General features: G+C 37.8%; 2 protein-coding genes across 3 annotated transcripts in view; one reads left to right on the top strand and one right to left on the bottom strand.

The window, feature by feature from the left end:
- Naa15-16 (N-alpha-acetyltransferase 15/16) overlaps positions 1–11,946 on the top strand; it is a 63,512-nt gene extending 51,566 nt beyond the window's left edge. Inside the window, exons 9-11 of the mRNA XM_076323615.1 lie at positions 10,600–10,793; positions 10,884–10,992; positions 11,423–11,946. Coding sequence (XP_076179730.1) covers positions 10,600–10,793; positions 10,884–10,992; positions 11,423–11,946 — 827 coding nt within the window. The remainder of the gene's footprint in view (positions 1–10,599; positions 10,794–10,883; positions 10,993–11,422) is intronic.
- Positions 11,947–13,553: 1,607 nt separating this feature from the next.
- Positions 13,554–16,625, bottom strand: LOC143152955 (deoxycytidylate deaminase). 2 transcript variants are annotated; one of them, XM_076323616.1, is made up of 6 exons: positions 16,569–16,625; positions 16,325–16,373; positions 16,016–16,251; positions 15,657–15,870; positions 15,323–15,447; positions 13,554–15,232 (listed from the first exon to the last, which is right to left on the bottom strand). In XM_076323616.1, the coding sequence occupies exons 2-5, from the start codon at positions 16,363–16,365 to the stop codon at positions 15,345–15,347; spliced, it is 594 nt and encodes a 197-aa protein (XP_076179731.1). In that variant the 5' UTR covers positions 16,366–16,373; positions 16,569–16,625; the 3' UTR covers positions 13,554–15,232; positions 15,323–15,344. The 2 variants fall into 2 exon arrangements, with proteins under 2 accessions (XP_076179731.1, XP_076179732.1); XM_076323617.1 differs by having other exon boundaries at positions 16,524–16,569.
- Positions 16,626–26,372: the final 9,747 nt, after the last annotated feature.

The following is a 26,372-nucleotide window of genomic DNA, read 5'->3' as shown; positions in this document are numbered from 1 at the left end:
CATTTATCGTGAGCCAGAAACTAATTCCACAATCCGAAACAATCGCACGACACGACGTGCACGCGAGAAATCGATGCATCGAAAAACTCATTTTTCCTTTATTCGATCTTTTAATCGAATAGATTTAGCGAAATAAATAAATTTCCAAATAAAATATTCTACTCCCACGAGTCATATTACATACATGGTAGATGTAATAGTATTTTCAATTTCGTTAAGAACCTGATTTGGTAATTTATTAATAGCGATTGTAAAGTATGTATAACAAGTAACGAATTCAGTTTTTCAATCGTTTTAAAGATTACTTTTGGGAAAAGTACTTCACGAACGAATGGAATTGATATTTCTTCATTTTGAACTAAGAAAATGAATTTTCTGTCGAGTAACAGAATACGATTGTATTGCAACGCGTTACTCGACTCTTTGATCTTGTCGTAAAACATTCTTTGACGTAACTTACTTTCACTGACCTTGAATAACTTTGCATCATAGGTCATTGCACTTGTTTCAACAAGCGCCATTGGGAAAAATGTACGTAGATGTAACGTTTTACTATTACAAAAAAAAAAAAAAAGAAAGTGACATCGTGTGTAATTTCTTTCGTGAATTATCCCACTTTCGTACTTTCTAAAATATCGAAGATGATAATTATTATTTGAACACCCTGTATAAAACAAATATGTCTAATTTTAATGGCCGATCGTATTACCTGGCAAGGACCGACAGGAACTGTCAAAACATTCTCTCGAAGAACGCTAGCTGTCGACTACTGGCCAGGTGACTGGCAGTATTAATACCACAATACAAAACTCGCTAAAGAATGTTTATTCGTGTTATTGCCCTTATTGCTTTCGTCGATCGAGATTTCGATCAACAACTCTATGACCGCTCTGTTTAAAACTCACTCTACGAATAAAACAATACGTCTAGAAATATGTTTCTTTGGAACTTGTTCTGGTTTCTAAGCATATCTGATTGGAATCTAATTTCCTAGCTCGATAAAATTACGAGGGAAGACAACGAACTCCAAGACACCTGTTTGACTTTGCACACGTGTTCAATGGTACAATCTGGAACGTTAAGAATTTATAAATAAACGTTACTAATTTTTCACGTAAAGGGAGAAAGCAAAGCACCCCTTGTAATAGGTTGACGCACACATTTACTTGTTCCTATCAGACGCACACATTTTACTTGTACCTATATAACACTGAAATTGGAAAAAATATTAAAAAAGGTTTCCTGTGAAAATTCTACCGTTTCCGGGGATCTGCAATACTCTTTTTTTTTTTAATTTCCCAAGAATTCTCAAGAAGTGAAAAAAAATAATTCTCGAAAACACTGGGCATATACGATCCACGTGGCGCGGAAAGTCGCCTAAAATCGACCGGACGCGTTCAAGCGTCTGGTCGGGGTTCCCCTTTGAATCTACTATCAATTCGAATCGGTGCATCATAGAAACGTTCTGGTGCAACGCCGCGCACCACTCCTACGAAAAAAGTCGATTACGAAATAAAATAGAAGCGACCGTGGGCGGCGCTGTAGAAACGATCATAAGCGACGCGACCCGGGCTTTTCTCTTGATTACCGTCATTTCGATGCCGGAGCATTATCGTCGTTTCGCGTTACGGCATCCCGCGTAATCATAGAACATGTGTTTGTGTAATCGACAGTTCCTGTATCCTCTATTAGCGCGCAACGTCTCGCGCTGTTGTCACTGGATTTCCGAGTATCATTTATCAGAGAATGCGTACGGAGACGTTGAATGGTATTTCTGAGAGTATGTTGCGCAATCCGGAGAATGTCGATAAATCGCCGTTTGAGCGCTACGGACGTTTATGCTCTTCGAGTCGATCGATACCTAACGGGCGGTGAACGCCTATAGGCGTTCGGCGCGTATGTTCCATAAAGGAGACCGTAGAATTTCCGCACAAGGTGAACGTTCGATTTTCCGATCTCCATATCGAGGAAATAGACTAATTCTCATCCATCCCCATAAAAAATGATTACTTTAGTCAACGACGATTAAAAAGCAGTGATTCGTATCCACGATTTCGAAAATAAATTTAACGAACAATTGAAACAGGAATTTTTATCTTAAATAATATAGTGGAACGCATCACGGTGAATTCGTCGGTATTAAAATTTGAACGTTCGGCACGCTTAGAAAGCGTTTGTCGAGGTAATCGCTCATTGGTGTTCACTGTACAAACAATTGTCTCTAATCGTTGTTTCTTTTCATCCTCTTCGCGCAACTTCGATTATCAGATTTTGCATCGTTCCTTTCTCGATGATTTTCTTTCCACCTTCTGACAGCTTTTTCAAATTCCGGTTCATTGTTAAATTTTACATAACTCCTCTTCCTTGTTCCAGTTCTGTGCAATCGATAGTTCTTACATCGTCCGTTAATGCGTAACCTGTCCACTCGTTACGCTTCGAGATACCATTAATTTTATCGATAGGTGTCTTCGATGGAACGGGGCGCGTTATTATTGGTTCTTTTTTTTCTCTTTTTTTTTTCTCTCTTGTTTTGTTTTGGAATCGATACATACTTTTAATTAGGTACACACGTAACAAAACGCGTTCGTTCGACGATCCAATTGACGTAATTCTCTATGTCTCGCGTTACTTCTTTTTACCATCGCGCTCGTTTACGAATAACCAAGACTTTTCCGTCCGTAGAACGTACACAGGTATTTCTCGATGAGTTACACTTAATTGCCGATCGAGTTATTCCATATTTTCTAATTGGAATTAAAGCTGGAACATCGTTGCGCAATACGAGAGCAACTTGTGAAGCTTGACTTCGCTCCTTTCTCTCGTATTAGTTTCGTGTAATCCGTAGCTCCCGTATTGTCTTGTAACATGCAATGTACCGTGTCGTTATCGTGTTCGATCTCCGGGTGTTAACATTATCGAAAATCCAGGAAGTAACGAATGGACGTGGAATTTCTATGGAACAATAATCCGTAACTCGAAACGGTTTCATTGTTAGATTTTGCTCTACGATATTTCGTTGCTACTCGATATCGATCTATTTCGTTATTATTTGAGAGAAAGCACGCGAACAAAATGGTTCAACGAGGTTCGAAAGAGTATTCCTATTCGTATTCAACGTTCGAAAACCAGAGCGGAGAGCAAACGTGTAGAGGAGATCGGTCAATCTGGCCACGATTCGTTACGAAACGTTCAATTCTGTTCGATCGGTTCGCATTATCTGTCAACCGACTTCCTCGTAATGCTCGAAAACGAGTGTACTCGGTTTATCGACCGTGCCACGCGTTCTTGAACTTCCGCTTGTTCCAACGACCGAACTTGCGAACGTAAGGAGTCGCTGATCGCTCGAAACGATTGTGCAAGACAACTTGCGTAACCAAAAATCGTTCTTTTTCAGAACCGATCACGATATTTTTTAATCCCGTTTCGGTGCATAGCGGAAACTCGCGCGAACATTCACCCTCGATTGGTAGGGTGAAATACTCGTTATGTAACGTCAGGGGTAGGGTTAATTTGACTCCGATCGAGAAAGTAGAACGTGCACTGTGCGCAATATACAGGGTGGTCCGCTCACTGTTACGAGATTCGCGTTGCGATTCGTTTGATCTTAGCACTTAAGCGAGGGTACACGGTGTAACTTGCGTGTAACTTACGTGCATATAGGTATTTTGAAAAATTTGATTTTACACTCGATAATATTTCCAAGTTACTTTATTTCGAATATTTAAAGAATATTCAAAGTTTGGAACAATCGTCTTCTCAACGTACCTTCCTTGATTCCCATTTGGTGAAAGTGAAACATTTATTTAAATAAAAGAAAATGCTTCTACCAAAACTATGATCGCCAATTCCTCAAAATTCTATCTCTCGAGTCGAGAGTTACTCGATATTTCCCGATAGGTTTGCTTCGAATGTTCAAGGAACGTTCGAAGTTTGAAAAAATCGTCTTTCGTTCTCAATCGATTAAAGTTCAATATTTATTCGTTTATTCGGTACGGTGAAAATAAATTCGGAGCACCCGGTAGATTATTTTCTCATTCCCGTGTTTGACTCGCCGAAGGAAAGGAAAACATCGTTGCGTCACATCGTCGGTGTGCACGCCGCAAGGGCGCAAGAAAATGAATGAAGCGGCACACGTCTCTTCCTATTGCGAAAAATTGATTATTTATCGCCTTGTTGTCCGGTGGTTCGTCGTCGATAGCGCTGTCACCGGTATTACACGATAATTATCGCCCGAGAGGTAATTTACAATCGTCGTAGCGTCGTTTCCCAGACTGAAGAACGCAATATCGATCCGCGATCCCGGAATCGTTTACTATCGCGCGAATAGAGAAGAATGATTCATCCGTCTCACGATGATCGTGCGGGGAATGGGGCAAAGGGGAGAACAGAAATCGTAGAAAAAGGAAAATATTTTGAAGATTCTCACGAGCGCGTGTTCGAGACAGCTCCTTCGCTTTGTCAAACATCGTTAAACATCGTACCAGTTTTCCATATTTAAAGATGTTCGCGATATCTGTACGAACTGTAGTGTAAAAAACGTTTACAAGTATCAGAGTTCTTGGTTTAGAGAACTTTGAAGCGCTGGTCACCAGTGACCGTCAATTTTCCATATTTAAAAACGACCACGTCTTCCTTTATTATATTTATTTAAACCATGGTGTAAACAATTGAAATATTCGATCATTAGTGTCTGTACCTGTTACTTTATAGTATCACCAACGAGAGTGATGCTATATAAAAGTTTACATTAGAGTTCGTGTCTTGCAAACACTTTAAAGAATCATTGTAACTTTGGAGCGACGTTTCCCATGGAGCACCGTGGCGTAAATACAACGATAACGCGTTAAATTCAAATGCCAGCTGTTTCGCTTCGCGCTCGATTACGACGATGAAAGAGCACGCGCGCTTTGTTTCTACATTTTCATTCGTTACTTTTTCTTCGTCTAATGGCCACCATTTAAGCGGGACGATCTTTTTACATCCAACGACCTTGTCGCCCCCGTCATTTGCACTACTTGCAACCTCTTACCTAACCGCAATTATTATTGCACCCGGTGAATCCGAGATTCGTGGAACGCGACACGGTGGTGAGCGCCGCATTTTATGCAAAACGCGGCCTCGGTTCAGAAATCTTATTTTCGAACCGCTGGGGTTCCCGGTCCTCCGCCAACGTTGCCTAAAGAAGAGAACAAAGAGGACGGCTGACACGGTGAATGAGATATTATTGTTATTAAACATCTTTATTGCGCGTAGATAAGTCATCTTGCAGGAGAATAATTTTCACAACGACGAGGCACAACTCTGAGGCTGTTTCTCGACTTAACCACGAAGTTGTACGAGTAGAAAAAAAATACGTTGTATTTATATTAGCACGTTACCGTGTTCGCTGTTCGTTATATTCTACTTTTACACAATGTAAACATATTTGATCTTGGATCACCGAATATACGTATAGAAGTATTCCTCTTTTTCCATGGAAGTCTACGCGCGGATTCGTCGCTGGAAAACAATAACAGTTACATCGATTGCGCAAATATTCTCGCAACGGCTAACGTTCTTATGCGTTGATAATAAAAAAGAAGGCGTAGGATACAATTTTACCGACTTTGAATAGCCCGACCCAAGCCGTTAATTAAGTACAAATTGTACTCGAGTGATTTAATCCGTGAGAAGCTCGCGTAGGTGCGCGAGACTCGAGACAAATATAACGTTAACGCCCGTTCGTGCAATGAAAATATTTTCCACTCTTCTACAAATCTATCCAATTTCCTTAAAATCCTCGATTGAAAATATTTTCCACTGTTCTACGAATCTGCCAAGTTTCCTCGTTTCGTATTACATTATTATATACTCCGCGTACATGCGTTTACACTGTACGAGAACGTAACATTTAAATGTCCAATTTGAATTCCAAAACGCGAAGTTTTCCCGGTTCGAAAACAGTACACCGAATCGGGTGACGAGCGAGGATCTCCTCTCGAGACGAAAGGGTTGAAAGCTACGAAACCCGAACGAGTCTCGCGGTCACTGGAACCCCTCTCGGAGCCCCCCTGTATGCAAATATCGAAGCACCGCGGGTGAAATCGCGATGCACGCGAACGCGCGTGTACTTTCTAGCGTGGTTGCTCGGAATCGGTGGAAATTTCGCGCGCCGGGCCACCGAATAGAAATCATCGATCGTCGGCGAACTCGAAACCGACTGGATCGGAATGCACGAGAGTGGTGGGGGGTGGGGATGGATAGACAGACAGTGGCGTCGCGATCGTCCGTGGTGGGGGGCCGTGATTATTTCGCAACGTGGAACGCGACGTCGTTTCGTCGCCGATACGATCGAAAATTTGTCGAAGGCGTTGCCCGCTCGCGAGAAAATCGCGGAACGCGATCGATTTTCTCGCGCGGTTGGAAATCAACAGTGGGGGGTCAACGTGCATAATAATCTCGCCTCGCGGAGCCAACGGAGTACTATCGTCGTCGAGAGGGTGCCATTTGCATAAACGTTGCGTGCCCACCGCCTGTTGCTCCACATTCCCGAGCGTGCTCGTAATACGCGCAAGGTCCCCCTTTGTCAAGGATGAAAAATTCTTCGGCGCAGTAACCGCGCACCGGGGCCGCCCCCCTCCCCCCCTAATTGGCAACAATATTTTCCCGAGGCGGAGAAACCGCGAAGCGGCGGCCAATTAAAACGGTCGACCGTCTCAATGGGAAAACCTTTTAACGAGGTGGATTTATCGAAAGCCCCTACCGCGTTAAACAGCGGAGGAGAAGCTCGAGAACGAGAGAAAGAGAGTCATTGGCGATCGAAGGTAGGTATAGCGCCTCGAAGACGTTTGTTAACCGAGGAATAATGGCGCGGATCGACGCGGAGACGTGCTACACGATACCTGTCCGCTCGCTCGGACTTTATCGCGCGCCCCGACCCATTGTGTGGGAAACACCCGTTCGACTCATTTTCTCCGATCACGGTTTACCTCGGAGTTCGTTGTCCAGTGTGGTATATAACAGGGTACTCCCCAGAGGTTTAATTAACGCCACCGGTGGTTGGTTGGAGGGAACGCGCATGCGCGTGCGAGCGCGCCTCGATTAATTCGTTACGATCGACGAACGAACGAACGAGGTGTATAGGCAACGTTCGGGTAAAAGAAACGTTTTTTTGTAATTAATCGCAACGAGAGGGTGTACGTATTTCGTTTAAAATGTTGTACCATTATGGCCGCGAACTCGAACAAGAGTCGAGGTTGAACACTTTGAAGATAATTTGGGAGTTTTAAAGAGGAAGGAGGAGAACCTTCGTCCACGTGTGTATGTACGTACCTGTTGCGATCGGTTAATCGACACGCATTCCGTCGAACCTTGTTCCTAAAAAGTTTCGTATAAAATATTTGCATAGCGTTACACATCGATTTCAATGAAAATTTGCCGGATCGACTTACTGTTCCGTTTCACCATAGTTACTCGAGAATAAGGGACGAAATTAACCCTTTGAAGTATCTCTTCGCTGTTTTTTAAAATTATCGATCAACAAAGTTACTTTATCTTGCTCTTCGAGTCTGAAAAGTTTCGTAAAAAATTTACATGTACACACACACGAGTACTTCTCGTTGTAAATGCTCTTTTTCGAACACCATCGCTCCTAGGACACTTCGATTACAATATTCGTGCGCTTTTGAGCCCCCGACGAATAATAAATACGATTAAAACCCGATACGTTCTACGAAGAATAATTTTCCAACGGATTATGTAAATCTGTTACAGTCGTTTTAAACTACCAACGAACACGAGACAATCCCGTTTGCTACGGACGTTCGAAAATTTCGATCGGGCGTCGCGTTGGACGCGCGTCGCGGTCAAATTAAGCGTTACGCGTCGAAATCGGGCACGATTTGTCAGTGAAAGAAAAAAAGAAATCGTCCGAGGAACGTAGCGAATATACCGTGCGGTAATTTCCACGCCATTCACGAATTTTACGGAGCATGGAATCAGCCTCTACCGCGTTCTAATAACGCATTGACTGTTTCTTACATAATTGGAAAGCGCGCGTGATTTTCGTGTTATAAAACTGCATTAATGGCGCGGCAATTAAAACGTTGATGCCCACTGAACATGTTAAGTGTGGAGGAATTAGCGCAATAAACTCGAACCTCTTCGGTAGCTTTGTACAAAATTCGTGATTAATTATTAAATAATAACTCGACGATCGATTTTTCCTACCAGTATGCGAATCTGTGCGGATAATTAAGAGGAGTGAAACGAGGAGTATTTTTCCATCGAAATCTTCTCGTTATTAATTATCGATTTTGATACTCGATTACAGAAAATTGATTTCATTAACGCGCTGATAGAACTTAACACCTTTGCTGTCAGAGTTAGGCTTGGTTAACTTTGAAGTTAGGTGCTTGTAACGGCGCTTCGGTTGCGCATCTTTTGCACAACTGAGCGCACGTTATACTCGCTTATCTTTCGCGCGCACCGTTACACGCGCAACAATGACATCGAACGAGATAGAGAAATTTACATTGTTAACATTTTTACATCGTTGTCCGTATTTACGAACGTTTGAATTCATAGTCATTCGCTCGAGATGATAGTTATTTAAAGACTGGGTGTGTTACCCGTGTTACCGATAAACGTTTAAATCTGTTCAGGAGGTTGGGCCTAATGGGAGTAATATCTGTTTCTGTATTTTTACGACAAAAAAAAAGTTATTAGAGAGGCATTTTAATTTTAGGGTTGCAAAATCCCACCACGCGCGGAGTACCATTCCCAGATACGTTTCTCGTTCTTTCGTTCCTTCGTTTGTGGATGCGCGATATTCAAATCGACCATTGTCACACTGTGCGCAAAAAAAAAACCACCCTTTGTCAATTCAAAATTAAAATTACGTCCCTTGAACGAAAAACTTCTCGAGTGTTTGCGGAAACACGCGATAGGTACTCGTAAATAAAAAAATTGAAAAACGACGTCGATCGGTGTATGAAAATATCTAGGATAAATTTAAAAAAGAAACGAATTTACAACTGGACACGTGCACGTAAACGCATAACAGAGCGGCGTGTCGAAAATCGATTAATTTCGCTTTTATGCATACTTCCGAGTCAACTCAGACTTGTCAATCAACTTGTGAAATTGCTCAATGCAACTAATATCGAACAGTCAACGATTTAGTAAGCGATATGTAACAAGTATCGACGAATATTACAGATAAACGTCTAATAGACTTTCCTCGAGCAATGTATCGTTTGCAAAGTCGAACTGCATTCGGACAAATACACGTAGAACGGAAGAAAATAAAACCAGCATTTGTTTGCACAATGAACGAGAATTCGTGCAATCATTTGTACAAAATAATCCTCTCTGCGTAATTTCGTTTTAAAGTATTGCCCGAATACTATTCTCCATTATTTTTTCCCTATTTAATTCGCTTCGTTAACAACGGACGAATTTCTTACAGACGAATTTCATATAAACGAATTTCTTACGGACGAATTTTTACGGACGAATTTCTTACGAACGAATTTCTTCCAAGGGACGAATCATCCGCGTGTCGCGTAGATCGTTTTCGACGAACTTTAGAAACCCACCCGTACGATTAGCATCGACCGAACGCGTTCGAACCAACGCGAGTTACACATTTTACTCCTGTCACTGTCTCACGGTAGAGCCGCGGCTGCACGTGACCAAGGTGCACGCGTGACACGTGCACGCATGCCAGACCTACTATAACAGCTGTCAGTGGGTCTGGCCACGACCAGAGGCGAGGAAAAGTTAGAAAAGGCTTTACGAAACCGGCGGAATTGCTTTTGCCACCGGTCGGTGGTACATTGTTTGACCTTGGTCGACGCCGAGCGCCGGTAAAAGTCTCGTATGTCGAAAGAGCGAGCCACGGGACAGTTATAGCGGTCCCGTGTTTACCGTACCGCAATTAGAATGATACCACGGTGCCTGGAATTTCAGGACAACGGACATTTTCTGCCATTAGAAACGATTCGTGTAATTCAACCAACGAGTGATAGCGCCGGTTTTTTCCCCCCTTTTTTTTCTTTTTTCTTTTTCTTTACTCGAGGTGCAACGAATACAGATGTATTACACGATACTTTTATACGTAGAATAGAAATGTATCGATTTTCGACGGATGAATTTAAAAAACAAACACAATTTTCTTTTTTTTCTTTTTTTTTAAATAAGATGATCTGGACATACCGATCTTGAATCTATTTTTTTTACACCGGTGAATCAGCTTTTTGCCTTTCGATCCATATCGATTCGAAATATTAATTTTTTCAACAAAACGTAATAACGAGGCGAGTCGTAGAACGTTAAAAATTCGAAACTACGGTAAACAAAGATTTCTATAATATAATAAATTTAGCGAATCGAGACGATCGTACGAACAGAAGTTTTACAAATATTTATTTCAAACAAAAGGAACAAGTCAATATTGATAATTCCATTCTTATCGCTCGCCTCTTCGATTTAAATCAACTTCGATCTATAATCGCTCGAGTTGGATCGAACATTCCACCTACGATTCAGAGATGAGATTTAAATAAGTAACATCTCCGTCCCTCTAACGATGATTCGTTTCGTTTACAATGATTATAGAGAATCTGGCGCCGTCCGAATTGAAGAAATTGAGGAACAAGCAGAGAAAACAGCGCAGAAAGGCTGAACTGGAACGACAACAGGCCGCCCAAGTTCAAGAGAAGAGGGAACAACACAATAAATCGCGACAACAAGCCGATTCCGATTTAGAACAACCCACGTTAGACGAACTTATACCGGAAAAATTGGAGAGGGTAAATTTGTACAACCGAACGATTCAAGACGTTCAATGTTATCGATCGATCGTAAAACGAAACCTTTAACGATTCGATACGTGCTTTCAGGTCGATGATCCTCTGGAACAAGCGATCAAGTTTTTACAACCGTTGCAGAAATTGGCATCGGATAACTTAGAGACGCATCTGATGGCGTTTGAAATCTACTTGCGCAAGGGTACGTAGACGTTTAAGTTTCGTTGAGGTGTTTCAGTCTCGTAAATGCACAGTTAACGTTGCGAACGATGTAAGAAATATTTTGTTCACAACGTACGACAATTCTGAAACACCTTGTACCGTATTATAGTACAGTGCTGTCCACTAGTGGAGCCCCTCGACTCGACCCCGTCTCGTGTTTGTGCGAAGAAAATATTATTGCGCTCCCCTCCGTGCGAAAAAAGAAATATTAAAATTATCAATAGGAAGAAACTCGCGTGTAAGAAAAATACGTGAAAGATAATTCGTGTTATTCGTGGAACCTTGAATCCTGTAGTGGTAGCCGTAACGTTATTGGACGAGTGGGGGGCGAGGTTATATCGGATAGCACTGTCGCGCGAGATTCCATCCGAGCGCTTGGGACGATATTTAAATAAAAACGCTTTTTGCAGGTCGCACGTTGCTGATGTTACAATCGATAAGACGCGCATTTACGCTAGCTCCGAACCATCCAGCCTTTCACGCGTGTTGGGTACGCTTTAATCTGCACATTTATCATCTAAGTTTGGAAACGGTGGTACGCCACGTTGTGGACTGGCACATCACAAGGATGTACCCGAACGGGTATACCACGGTGCCCACAACGCTAAACGCAAGATACTTAAGGGCGAATCAGCATTCACTGCCTCATTGCCTTCAGGCTGCAAGGATGTTGTACATTATAGATCCGGACGAACAAGCGAGAGCTATATCCCTTGTGACGAGTCTTAAGCACACCAAGGGTGTGACACTGCCGAACTGCACGATAGTGCTGGATTCGTTGCGCAATGGGGCCTTTGGTAAGGTCAGCGATCAAGTGATAGCCGATTTCATGGAGAGTTGCCATAAACTGTTCCCGTATGCGACCGCTTTCCGGCCACCGGAAACGAAGGTGACGACCAATCATCAAGAGAGAGAAATCTTCATCAAGAACTGATCCAGGCACGCGCTCATCAGCGTTGCTGAATTACTTCGTAGTTAGAGACGAGGCAATGGAGGAGGAGAGTGTGGAACGTTCTCACAACGTTTCGTTGTCAAACGAAAAAAAAAAAAAAATGAAATATGTAAAACAAAAGCTCGTTAAAACTAGTAACGGAACACGAAAACGAGGAAAGGACATAGTGAAAGAAGTCGCGAAAAAATTGGCGGATTTAATTAATAATATAAACATGTATTATACACGAACTGTTCCTGGAAGGTTTTATGTAGTGTGAACAGTGCTGGGACAGTGCTGAATAAACAATCTTAATAAATTATACCACATGACGAGGCCGCGAATCACGCGCCTCTGTACGCGGTCCCGAATTTTAGGTGAACGAAGAAAGGATGGCTAGTAGCTAAATATTAATTAACAATTGGAACAGAACGAATTAACGCGCTCTATCGACGGCGCGACGACGTTAAGAAAAAAGGGTCAGCAAAGTGTGAAATGCTTAGTGAAGGGGGGGTGGGAGGGGAACCCGGGTGGGCGAAAAGGGGCGGGGGTTTGGGGCGGGCGGGAGGGAATTGGGGGGGGGGGTGCAGTGTGTAAAATATAATGACGTGCGAAACTAACACATTGGTACAAAATACAAGACTTGTATACATTCATACGCGCGCTCTATGAATATTTCTACTCGATGTTAAGGTGTACTATTTTCAGCGATGTCTACATAATACTCTACTGTGTAGAGTCTGGAAACTAGACGATCATCGAGCACCCGATATTGTACCACGCATGTTCGTCGCTACATTTGAATAGACATTGTTCCAAGTCGTATACTACTAGTTCACTTCATTCGCAAAACTGTTTAAACTCAAAAGTGAACATAACAATCTAACTCGTTTTCCTTCTAGAACACACAAAACACACACACCCACACATTTTATTCCTGTGTTTAAGCCCAGGGTAATGATCTACGTTTGGATTGGAGCCCTGATATTCCATCGAGAGCAGTCAATACGGAAGTAGTGTCTATTTCGCGAAAGTCTCTTGTGAAAGTTACTATAAGAACAATAAAGTGCGTATTGTGTACACAAATTACCAAAGTATATCATAAATCGAAAACAATAAGTGTCGATAGCAAAAAAAAAAAAAAAATGATATCATGCATCTGTATGTCAACGGATTACAGAAATTTTAATAAAAGGTAATGTTGAAGTTTACCGGTATATAAGTCGAACCGATGTTATGATTACCTCATTTATTTTTGAAATACCGACGCATACTTATAAGTTGTGAATTTCCTTAAACAAACAAGAAAATTCAGTAAGATGCAGATACTACAAATTAGTGATAATATTTGTACATACTTCAGCTATTACTTTAACAATATATATAAATATATATACAATCATATATATGTACACATTTCCTATCTTATTTAAGTCATAGAGTATAATTTTTGCGATTAATTAATCTTATGCCAATGTTAAAAACTTACTCAAAGTCAACTTAATGGTAATCATAAAAATAAGGTAATTGCATCAAGTGGTATTGATGGTAATGTATATTTAACATTTCGATTCAGTCGTAAAGTAATGCATACCGGACGAAGATTTAACTATATAAACAAAAATTAATCGATGGAATAGTCTTCTATGAAAATATGATAAATGCAAACATTGTTTGAACAAATACCTTCTGTAAATGCATGGAATGTTTCTCAGGGCTATGCGAGTAATATCTTAACGTAAGCAATAATGTAGATGTTTCACTCGTTCACTTTACCATTAGTCATTTAACTATTGTACCACGCAAATGAAATATATTACGATCATCATACTAGCCTGTCGATACACAAAGTGTCTTCTTACGGACAGCTTTCATTCTAAATTAGTGCACATTAACATACGTCATTCACGTTCCACCAAGTTTCGACCATGCATCTACCGAAGTGTTAATACTTTATTTTTCTTTTGATACATTTTCTGCAATATGCTTCAGCTTTAGTAAAGCTATTACATTTGGAAAAGATGTACATATTAGTTGCTCCAATCTTTATCGGAGGTTGTTACCTCAGTATAAAAATTTCTAACTCGCTCGTAAATAATTATCAAAACTTTGAGAAATAAACAATGCTGATTAAGGATGGTATATCGATCTTTAAAAGGTTCAATTGAAATTTGCCTTTAAGTCCTTGATTTAATTTTACGAATAAAAGATAAGCATGGGTACCTCGACCCACATCCTCTTCCATTTCCTCGTGTAAATGAATTCATCATATAGTTATCGCATGAAGTTTTTTAACGTATACGATTAACCCCTAAGGTAATTTGTTATTCCAATTGAAAAGACTTACAGAATCGAACAAATTAATATTTATCAAACACGAATTGTAATTATTTATTACTTTAATCATTGTATTAGTAAGCTACTGCCATTTGCAATAAGCTATTATCATATTTTCAGAAACTCTTGCTAATACAGCAAACACTTTGTTACAGTTCTAGCTGCATCAATGGTAAGAATAAGTATTCATTTACATATTTAAACGAAAACATTCATGGTATTATAATAAGCTCTTTATAAGTATCGATATTTATACACGTAAAATGCATATGCACCTTTGTTGCAAAATATTTGTCTATATGATGAATTCAATCACCGTATATAATTACTTTCTTTGTGTAACTTTCCTCATTAGAGTTGTGACTACGAACGTAAGTGAAGTAATATTTTAAAGACAAAAACTGGGATATGTATAGTATGTACATAAACGTATTATTATTAATATTATTACCATATACATCAAAACTCTATGTTCAATTTCTCTTTGTTGTTATATTAATAACGAGTCAACATGAAAATATATCGTGTATCAACAATCGCCCTTCCTTCAGTCGTTTTGAAAATATGATAAATACTGTTACATATTTCTATCACGCCATACTTTATCGTATCAGTGTTTACACTTGTACAGTAAATAGCTTGCAACACAGTTGCAGATAATATTAAATACTTCATAGTATGTTTGTATTATTGCTAAATTCTTTCGCCTTGTGTACATTGTTTTATTTATTTTCGATAACCTCGAGTGGTTAATGATGAAGGTGAAAATAACTGGATCTGTAAAAATTTCAAATACGACAAGATATTCTTTATTTCCATATGTACCTATTCCCAATTCAATTTTATATGTAAATAATAGTATCCGCTCATTCGAGTACGCGAGTATCCGGCAATACCATGAGCCATATTTTCATACGTTACCGAACGATTAATATTACGTAAAAATTTCAACCTACAAAATGTCAAGAGAAAAATGAAATAAATCATGAGTATATGTACGAGCAAATTTTTTACTACAAACATTACCATTATTGTTGCTTACATTAGTTTCATTATAAATATATTTATGTAGTATATTTCTCTGGAGTGGCCGGTAATTGCGTCATTTTGTCCAAACTAATCTCGGTAAAATCGATTACAATTTTGTTATTTTTGGGAATATATTGCCTGGTGAAAAGTATTATAAATATCAGAAATATATGTGCTATATTTAAAAAAATGCAGACATTAGTAATACAACATTATAAATGAATTTAATACTAAAAGTTTAGCAACATATTTTTCATACACATATGCTTTTAGCTCTGTACAATGTCCTTAGATATTTGTAGACTTTTAGTAAAAAGATATATACATAAGCTAAATGATTGAAATACCTGTATTTAATGCCTGCTGCATCAAGCATTTTCTTTGAGGCTATAGTTTCAATTCTATGTGAAGCTTTATCCAACATGTATACAATTACCTTTATACCAGATTGTATTATTACTTTAGCACATTCGTTACATGGAAATAGACCAACATACATGATACAATCTTTAACATCGCTGGAGATCTTGTTCAAAATAGCATTAACTTCTGCATGACACACTGTGAATTTTATATTATTATTGTAACAATACAATTACCTTGCATTCTACAACTCAAAACTTAACATTGACTCCAATTTTCTAGGATTTAAACTTTTGTATCTTTCTTTAAAACATGTTTACCCGTTTACCTGTTTAAAACTTACCATAAAGATACTTTGAATCTAAGGGATTAGAAGTATTCTTTGACCAAGGAAATTCATCATCGCTACAACCAGTAGGCATCCCATTATAGCCAATGCCTACAATTCTTTTATCACTGTTGACTATGCACGCACCAACTTGAGTACAAGGATCTTTACTACGTTTTGCAGATAAAAACGCTGTTGCCATAAAGTATTCATCCCAATCGATATAAGAGATCCTCTTATTAGTAATGTTGCTATAAAAATATAAATTCTGTCTTAGAGTTATATATAATACACTATTTAATAAAAATTTTGCACATTACATACCCATTACAAATAATTTTTGTATCTGTATGGTTTTCCGTCATTATAAATTCTATGTATTAAAAATATATCAATGTATTTATTTACAAACGATAAGTCAATTATTTGCTACATTTAATTGAGAAAAATCATTCACAATTTTATTGCATATTTATAAACAATACCAACAACAATATTAATCAAGTTAAAGCAGCATAATTACAACTCAATATTGATATCAACAGCTCATTGACATAGAATTTACTACCGTTCTTTTTACACGCGCTCCATTTCGGTTAATTTTTACTCCTTTAGCAGCACCCTCTACAACGGAAACGTGATGTTTGCTCAACTACATTATGTGTATTCCGATAGACCCGACTCTCAAATGGTAGAAACTAGTCACAAATTTCACGCTACCAATTGGGTGTCGAAGAACAGAATGGGTTCGTTCTAAAATTACCACAACGGCCCGACTTAATTTTCATCAAAACGTCAAGAAATCCATTAATTTTTGTATTGTAAAAGTTGTCCGTGTTACAATATTCTATTTATACGATTCCTTGCAAAAAACGATTACAAATTTGCAGCCGACTAGCGTGGACAATAAATACAAACCTCATTTTTTATAAATAGAACGCCGTCTTGACAATGACAAAAATAATTGGTTTCTAAGATGTTTTCTAACGTTTTAAAACATGGAAAGTAATGACTATTTATTCGACATAGATGAAATCGAAGTTCCATCGATCTCCCCCGACATACGATACAAGCTATATTACTAAACCGAGAAGATGGAAGGAATCAGAGTTCCTTTGATCTCCTCGTTTAGTTCTGCCAGGCAATTACATTATGGAAAAAATGAGACAAAATTGGGAGAGACGCGACGCGTACCGTGAAGTTGAAACTTGCAGATCTCCTCTTTTGACTTAGTATTCAGCATCAGGTGAATGGAATGGGAACAATGTATAGGAAGAAGGGCAACTCATGTTATGTGTAATGAATTTATTGAAATGCATTAGACTGACATTCGTATACTTAAATTTGAAAAAATTTTAAGTTCTTTATAGGCGTTACAACAATGTTTTGTAATTAAGGATTCGACTGTTTCATATATACTATCTAACTATTCTAAATTCGCAGCCAATTAGCTCGGTACTAGCCGCGACCAAGAATTATCGCGAGTAATACCGATTACCAGGTCTCACCACGTGGAGGTTGCTGCGAGTGGAGACCCGGAGAGAGATAGATGGATTCGAAGTTCCATCGATCTCTCTCGACACGCAATACAAACGAAGTTACTAAACGATAAAGATGGAAGGAATCGAAGTTCCTTCCATCTCCTCGTTCAATTCTGCCGAGCGATTACATTACGAGCAAAATGAGGCAAAATTGGGAAAGACGCGACGCGAACCGTATAGTTGGTCCTACTAGGTCTATCCCGTATCTCCTCGGTGGGCCCCATTCAAGAGGAAACGAACGACGCCATCCACTCCCCTAGAGGAGTGCCCCGTTTCTCCATCTTTACGACGAGAGGGTCTTATTTTGGAGGCTTTCGCAGGGACCAGCAAAAATGCCTGCTCCTGTGCTCGCAACATGCCCCCTCTGGAAGCGGACACACCGGAGGAGACGGCGATAGACCGTTCGGACCACCTACACGGCCGGTCACTTGCTTATGCAACAAGCAGTGGTGACCGGGCTTAGGAACGAGGAAGCGAGCAAAAATAAGCTAAAGATTGGTTAATTGCTTGGCAGATTACAAATGTTCGTACATGATGGCCTTAAAACTAACTTAGTCTAACTAAGTTAAGAATCCGGCAGCGGTTGCGACGAGGTAGTCCCCTTCTATCTAAGAGAAACCTACAATCAAGGCGTAATAGAAAATAGAAATGAAAAAAATAAACATGGAAAAATAAGTAGAAATTAAAATCAGAGAACAAATAAAATGAATTAATCAAAGAAAAATGTGAGAAAAAAGAAGAGATTAAGAGAGTGGTCGCCACTATTGACCACCGCCTATTAGTAGTGGGTACCGGATACCAAGAGTGGGACCTCCCTCCACCCTCCCAGACACCTAAAAATCAAGTCTTCCGTCCACCTCGGCGGCTCCCTGTGAAATGAAATCTTTGGCAACCGCCGGCTCCTTATATACCCACATCAAGGTCACTTCCCTCCCTTCGATCGTCTTTGTTCTATGTAACTGAATATTTCAAGGAATTTATGGCTTTTAAGCCATTATTTATACCAGGACATTGTTAATAATTGTTTAAACTATGGTCCTACGACGGTTGTTAATAATTGTGATAAATAAATATCAAGATAATGCGAAATCTACAAAGGCGAACGGTTTCGATGAATGTTCGTTCATTTCCGAGATTGTTATTAACATTTACGCATGTTCCGAATATTAATCGAACAATGTGCATTTCTTTTATGCATTACAAACAATTAAGTAACTTATAGAAACTGATTTTGATCGAAATTCGATGTAGAAACGTGTTTCGTAAAGTTTTAAAGCAGAGAAAGTAATAATTGTGTATTTGTTACATTAATTTAACATTTTCTTAATTCTTATAATTTACATAATACTTGTAGCAGTTGTACTTTTTACTTAAAAGTACCGAAATTCAATTAATCGCTTTTCTAGATAGAAAAATCATCGTGATCAACATCTGTGAATCGATAAACAAAACGTATAGCCTTGACAATGTCGGTTGGATCTCAATGAAAAATTCCATCGCGAACAAAGAATATTTCAATGAAATGATATTTTAAGCCATTATTTATACCAGGACATTGTTAATAAATGTCTAAACTATGATTCTACGACGGTTGTTAATAATTATAATGAATAAACATCAAGATATTGCGAAATCTACGAAGACGAACGGTTTTGGGGAATGTTTATTAAGTTCTACGATTATTATTAACATTTAAGTATGTTCGCAATATTAATCGAACAATGTGCATTTTATTTATGTATTACAAACGATTAACTAACTTATAGAAATTGATTTTGATCGAGATTAGAAGTAAAAACGTGTTTCGTAAAGTTTTAAAGTATGGAAAGTAATAATTGTTTATTTGGTACATTAATTTAACATTTGTTTAATTCTTATAATTTACACAATACTTGTGGAAGTTGCTTTTTTTACTTGAGAGTGCGGAAATTCCATTAATCGCGTTTTTAGATAGAAAAATCTTTGTGATAAACACTTGTGGATCGATAATCGATACGTGTAGCCTTGACAATGTCGGTTGGAGATCAATGAAAAATTCCATCGCGAACAGAGAATATTGAAACAAAATGATATTTTTAGCCATTATTTATACTGGGACATTATTAGTAATTGTTTGAACGACGGTCCTACGACGGTTGTTAATAATTATGGTAAATAAACGTCAAGATACTGCGAAATCTGTGAAGACGTACGGTTTCGGTGAATGTTTTTTCCTTTCCGCGATTGTTATTAATATTTACGCACGTTCCCAATATTAACATTACAATGTGCACCTTGTTCGTGCATTAGAAATCATTAATTACTTTACAAATACTAATTTTGGTTGGAAGTCGAGAAACAAATAATTACCACGTTTTAATTTAACTTTCGATCAAATTTAATTTCTATAGGAAATCAACGATTTACAATGCATAAATAACGAAACATGCGTATATGTTAATAATAGTCTCGTGTATGAACAAAGAATCGCAGAAATCGTTCATCTTCCCATATTTCCAAGTATAAATAATGGCTTAAAATTTCATTTAATTGAAACATTCTTTGTTCGCGAAGGAATTTTTCGTTAATATTCAATCGACGCTGTCAAGGTTACGCGTATCGATTATCGATTTACAAATATTCTTCATGATGATTCTTCTATGTAGAAAATCGATTAATTGAATTTCGGCGCCGTCAAGTAAAAAATGCAACTTCTACGCGTATTGTGTAAATTATAAGAATTGAACAAATGATAAATTAATGAATCTAATGAACAATTGTTCCTTTCCATGCTTTGAAACATTAAGAAACACGTTTATACCTCGAAGCTCGATCAAAATTAATTACTGTAGGCGAATCAATCATTTTTATCATAACATTTTTTTGTTCGATTAATATTGGGAACATGCATAAATGTTAGTAACAACCAAGGAAATGAACAAACTATCAACGAAATCGTTCGCTGTCGCACATTTCGCAATATCTTGACGTTTATTTATCATATTTATTAACGACCAACGTAGGATCGTAGATTAAGCAATAATTAACAATGTTCTAGTATAAATAATAGCTTAAAAGCCATCAATTTCTTGAAATATTCGTTAGATCGAACAAAGACAATAAAAGTAACCACGCAATAAAATAAATGAATATTTGTCTCGATAAATTATAGTTTGTATGCAGGGAGATATATTATGAACGCGCAATTACAAACTCCTGTAACGTGGTAATTACATGGGTTGCCATCTATTGGAGAAAGGGTTAAATTACACTTAAGGGGTGAAAACACCTGGTGGAGAAACGCTCAAGTTTGTCGAAGAATTGTTCTGACTTTCATCGATAGGTGGCTCCACAAACATTATTTACCGACATTACAGATAAGTATCTCCTTTCAATTGACATTTCCTGCCGTGCGATAAAATAAATAATGTTATTTCCCTGCATTCTAGCGTTCCTTCATACATTTAAAAAAATCTTTAATATCTCCAAATCAAGATTACACATATCGATTACCGACTCACAAGTATTTATAATGACAATTTTTCTATCTAGAAAACCGATTAATTGAATTTTAGCACTTTTGAGTAAAAAATACAACTTCTACACGTATTGTATAAATTGTAAGAATTGAACAAATGTTATATTAATGTACCAAATAGCCATGTGTAACGTTATTAAGGTTACACGTATCGATTATCGATTTAGAAATATTCTACACGACGATTTTTCTATCTAGAAAAGTGATTTATTGAATTTCCACTCTTTTAAGTAAAAAGAACAACTTCTACGCGTATTGTATAAATTATAATAATTCAACAAATGTTAAGTTAATGTATCTAATAGACAAGTAATACTTTCCTTAATTTAAAGCTTTAAGAAACATGTTTTTACTTTAAGTTACAAAAGTGCTAAAATTCAATTAATCGGTTCTCTAGATAGAAAAATTGTCATGATAAATACTTGTGAGTCGATATGTGTAATCTTGATTTGGAGATATTAAAGATTTTTTTAAATGTATGAAGGAACGCTAGAATGTAGGGAAATAACATTATTTATTTTATCGCACGGCAGGAAATATCAATTGAAAGGAGATACTTATCTGTAATGTCGGTAAATAATGTTTGTGGAGCCACCTATCGACGAAAGTCAGAACAATTCTTCGACAAACTTGAGCGTTTCTCCACCAGGTGTTTTCACCCCTTAAGTGTAATTTAACCCTTTCTCCAATAGATGGCAACCCATGTAATTACCACGTTACAGGAGTTTGTAATTGCGCGTTCAGAATATATCTCCATGCATACAAACTATAATTTGTCGAGACAAATATTCATTTAGTTTATCGCACTGTTACTTCTATTGTCTTTGTTCGATCTAACGAATATTTCACGAAATTGATGGCTTTTAAGCCATTATTTATACTAGGACATTGATAATAATTGTTTCAACTATGGTCCTACGACGATTGTTAATAATTATGATAAATAAACATGAAAATATTGCGAAATCTGTGAAAGCGAATGATTTCGGTGAATGTTTCTTCATTTCCGCGATTGTTACTAACATTTATGTATGTTCCCAATATTCATCGAACAATGTGCATCCTATTTATGCATCATAAATGATTAAGAAGCGTATAGAAATTGATTTTGATCGAGCTTGGAAGTAAAGAGATGTTTCGTAAAGTTTTAAAATATGGAAAGTAATAATTGTCTATTAGATATATCAATGTAACATTTGATTAATACTTGAAAAATCGAAATGCATACTTCCTTGGGGACAGTGTTCACCTCATTCCAAAGGATGAAATTCAGACATAAATTGTAGAAAATGTTCGATGTTGGGACTCTTGGTGTCAGGAGCATATGGTATGCGAGGAAGTGCCACGATTTCGCAGATTCTTAGAAATGACGTCAAATTCTAAGAATTTCTGCAAATTGAGATTCTGCGGGATTTTCAAACGAATTTCCGAAATTTTGCTAGATCTGTCGTCGATTTTGGGCTTTGCTAACAGGAGAACGTGATACTCGAGGAGGTATTCTTATTCGGGGGTGTTTGGAAATGACGTCAAGTTCCATAAATTTTTGCGAATTGAGATTTTGCGTGATTTTCGAATGAATTTCTGAACTTTGGCCAAATTTTTCGACGATTTTGAACTTTGGTAATTTAGCAATGTGATAGGATCCGGTTAAGGAATTGGTGGCAAATAATGGCTAAGGAGAAGCTTTTGTTGTTACTAAAAATGACTTTATTGAAAGATATCAATACATCGGTGATACAATCTCATGTTTTCGTTTAATTAACATACTCAAGCATTCATACGCACTATAAAAATGTTGCTTTTCAAGGTATTCAACTTTTTCTTATCTTAAATAACTATTCTAAATTCGCAGCCAATTAGCTCGGTATTACTCGCAGCGAGTAATACCGATTACCAGGTCTCACCACGTGGAGGTTGCTGCGAGCGGAGACCCGGAGAGAGATAGATGGAATCAAAGTTCCATCGATCTCCCTCGACACGCGATACAAACGAAGATACTAAACCAAAGAGATGGAAGGAATCAATGTTCCTTCGATCTCCTCGTTTAGTTCTGCCGAGCAATTACATTATGGAAAAATGAGGCAAAATTGGGAAAGACGCGACACGAACCGTGCAGTTGGTCCTACTAGGTCGGTCCCGTTTCCTCTCAGTGGGCCCGATTCTCAAGGAAATGCGCGACGCCGTCCACTCATATAGAGTGCCCCGTTTCTCCCAACTCCGCGTCAGGAGCCACGCAGAGCGTGGACCTGACCCACGGAGGATGACGAAGAGAGGGTCTTGTGGCACTAGGGCTTCCGCAGGGACCGGTGCGAACACCTGCCCCTGTGTTCACAGCATGTTCTCTCTCAAAGCGGACGCACCAGAAGAGACGGCGATCGACCGTTCGGACCACCTACACGGCCGGTCACTTGCTTATGCAACAAGCAGAGGTGGCCGGAGTGTGGGACGAGGAAGCGAGCAAAAATAAGCTAAAGATTGGATAGTTGCTCGGCAGAGCACAGATGTTCGTACATGGTGGCCTTAAAACTAACTTATCCTAAGCTTAACTAAAGATCCCACGGCGGTTGCGACGAAAGAGTCCTCTTCGTTCTTCGTTCTTCGTTCTTCGTTCTTCGTTCTTCGTTCTTCGTTCTTCGTTCTTCGTTCTTCGTTCTTCGTTCTTCGTTCTTCGTTCTTCGTTCTTCGTTCTTCGTTCTTCGTTCTCCGATGTGCCTACCTAAGAGAAACCGAAAGTCAAGGCATAATAGAAAATACAATAGAAATGAAGTTGGTTAATGATCAAATACAGTCAAGCAGTAACAAAGTAAATAAACGAGGCAGTGACAAAAAAATAAACATGTAAAAACAAGTAGAAATTAAAATCAGAGAACAAATGAAATGAATTACACAAAGAAACAATTAAAAAAAAAAGAAAGGATTGAGAGAGTGGTCGCCAGTACTGACCACCGCCTACCGGCGGCCAGTACCGGTTACCAAGGTGGGGGGGTCCCCCTTCCATAAACCTAAAACGAAGAGATCCGTCCACCTCGGAGGCTCCAGGAACAATGAAATTTTAAACAACCGGGGGCTCCTTATATACCCACCGCAAGGTCACTTACCAGTGACTTACCGTTACTTCCATTGTCTTTGTTCGATCTAATCGAATATTTCAAGAAATTGATGGCTTTTTAGCCATTATTTATACTAGAACATTGTTAATAATTGTTTAATCTACGGTCCTACGACGGTTGTTAATAAATATGATAAATAAACATCAAGATATTGCGAAATCTTCGAAGGCGAACGGTTTCGGTGAATGTTTGTTCATTTCCGCGATTGTTACTAACATTTCTGCATGTTCCCAATATTTATCGAACAATGTGCATCTTATTTATGTATTGCAATTAATTAAGAAACTTATAGAAATTGATTTTAATCGAGACTCGATGTTAAAACGTGTTTCGTAAAGTTTTAAAGCATGAAAAGTAACAATTGTTCATTAGATACATAAATTTAACATTTGTTTAATTCTTATAATTTACACAATACGCGTAGAAGTGGTATTTTTTACATAAAAGTGCCAAAATTCAATTAATCGCAGGTTCTGGACAAAAAAATCATCCCGATAAATACTTGTGAATCGATAATCGATACGTGTAGCCTTGAAAATGTCAGTTAGATCTCAGCGAAAAATTCCTTCGCGAACAAAGAATATTTCAACGAAATCATATTTTAAGCCATTATTTATACTAGGACATTGTTAATAATTGTCTAAAGTATGGTCCTACGACGGTTGTTAACAATTATGATAAATAAACATCAAGATATTGCGAAATCTTCGAAGGCGAACGGTTTCGGTGAATGTTTGTTCATTTCCGCGATTGTTACTAACATTTATGCATGTTCCCAATATTGATCGAACAATGTGCATCTTATTTATGTATTGCGATTAATTAAGAAACTTAAAGAAATTAATTTTGATCGAGACTCGATGTTAAAACGTGTTTCGTAAAGTTTTAAAGCACGGAAAGTAACAATTGTTCATTAGATACATAAATTTAACATTTGTTTAATTCTTATAATTTACACAATACGCGTAGAAGTGGTATTTTTTATATAAAAGTGCCAAAATTCGATTAATCGCAGGTTCTGGATAGAAAAATCATCCCGATAAATACTTATGAATCGATAATCGATACGTGTAGCCTTGAAAATGTCAGTTGGATCTCAGTGAAAAATTCCTTCGCGAACAAAGAATATTTCAACGAAATGATATTTTAAACCATTATTTATACTAGGACATTGTTAATAATTGTCTAAAGTATGGTCCTACGACGGTTGTTAACAATTATGATAAATAAACATCAAGATATTGCGAAATCTTCGAAGGCGAACGGTTTCGGTGAATGTTTGTTCATTTCCGCGATTGTTACTAACATTTATGCATGTTCCCAATATTGATCGAACAATGTGCATCTTATTTATGTATTGCGATTAATTAAGAAACTTAAAGAAATTAATTTTGATCGAGACTCGATGTTAAAACGTGTTTCGTAAAGTTTTAAAGCACGGAAAGTAACAATTGTTCATTAGATACATAAATTTAACATTTGTTTCATTCTTATAATTTACACAATACGCGTAGAAGTGGTATTTTTTATATAAAAGTGCCAAAATTCGATTAATCGCAGGTTCTGGATAGAAAAATCATCCCGATAAATACTTATGAATCGATAATCGATACGTGTAGCCTTGAAAATGTCAGTTGGATCTCAGTGAAAAATTCCTTCGCGAACAAAGAATATTTCAACGAAATGATATTTTAAACCATTATTTATACTAGGACATTGTTAATAATTGTCTAAAGTATGGTCCTACGACGATTGTTAACAATTATGATAAATAAACATCAAGATATTGCGAAATATGGGAAGATGAACGATTTCTGCGATTCTTTGTACATCCACGCGATTGTTATTAACATTTACACATGTGCCGAATATTAATGTTACAATGTGCATCTCGTTTATGCATTATAAATTATTATTTAGCCTTCAGAAATTAATTTTGTTCGATTTTCGAAGTAAAAACATGTCTCTTAAAGTTTTAAATTATGGAAAGTATTACTTGTCTATTAGATACATTAATTTAACATTTGTTGAATTATTATAATTTACACAATACGCGTAGAAGTTGTTCTCTTTAGTTAAAAGAGTGGAAATTCAATAAATCACTGTTCTAGATAGAAAAATCGTCGTGAAGAATATTCCTAAATCGATAATCGATACTTGTAGCCTAGGTAATGTCAGTTGGATCTCGAAGAAAAATTCCTTCC

This window comes from Ptiloglossa arizonensis, chromosome 11 (assembly GCF_051014685.1).
Source record: "Ptiloglossa arizonensis isolate GNS036 chromosome 11, iyPtiAriz1_principal, whole genome shotgun sequence".
NCBI lineage: Eukaryota > Metazoa > Arthropoda > Insecta > Hymenoptera > Colletidae > Ptiloglossa > Ptiloglossa arizonensis.
This window is presented reverse-complemented; position numbering and strand designations above follow the sequence as displayed.

What these genes read in the sequence shown, in the direction of transcription:
- LOC143152955 (XM_076323616.1), bottom strand. Translation starts at nt 16,365, where the DNA reads ATGACGGAAAACCATACAGATACAAAAATTATTTGTAATGG. An exon ending in AGATTCAAAGTATCTTTATG is followed by an intron (nt 15,871 to 16,015) that starts GTAAGTTTTAAA and finishes TAAAATTCACAG; the next exon opens with TGTGTCATGCAGAAGTTAAT. An exon ending in GCAGCAGGCATTAAATACAG is followed by an intron (nt 15,448 to 15,656) that starts GTATTTCAATCA and finishes ACTTTTCACCAG; the next exon opens with GCAATATATTCCCAAAAATA.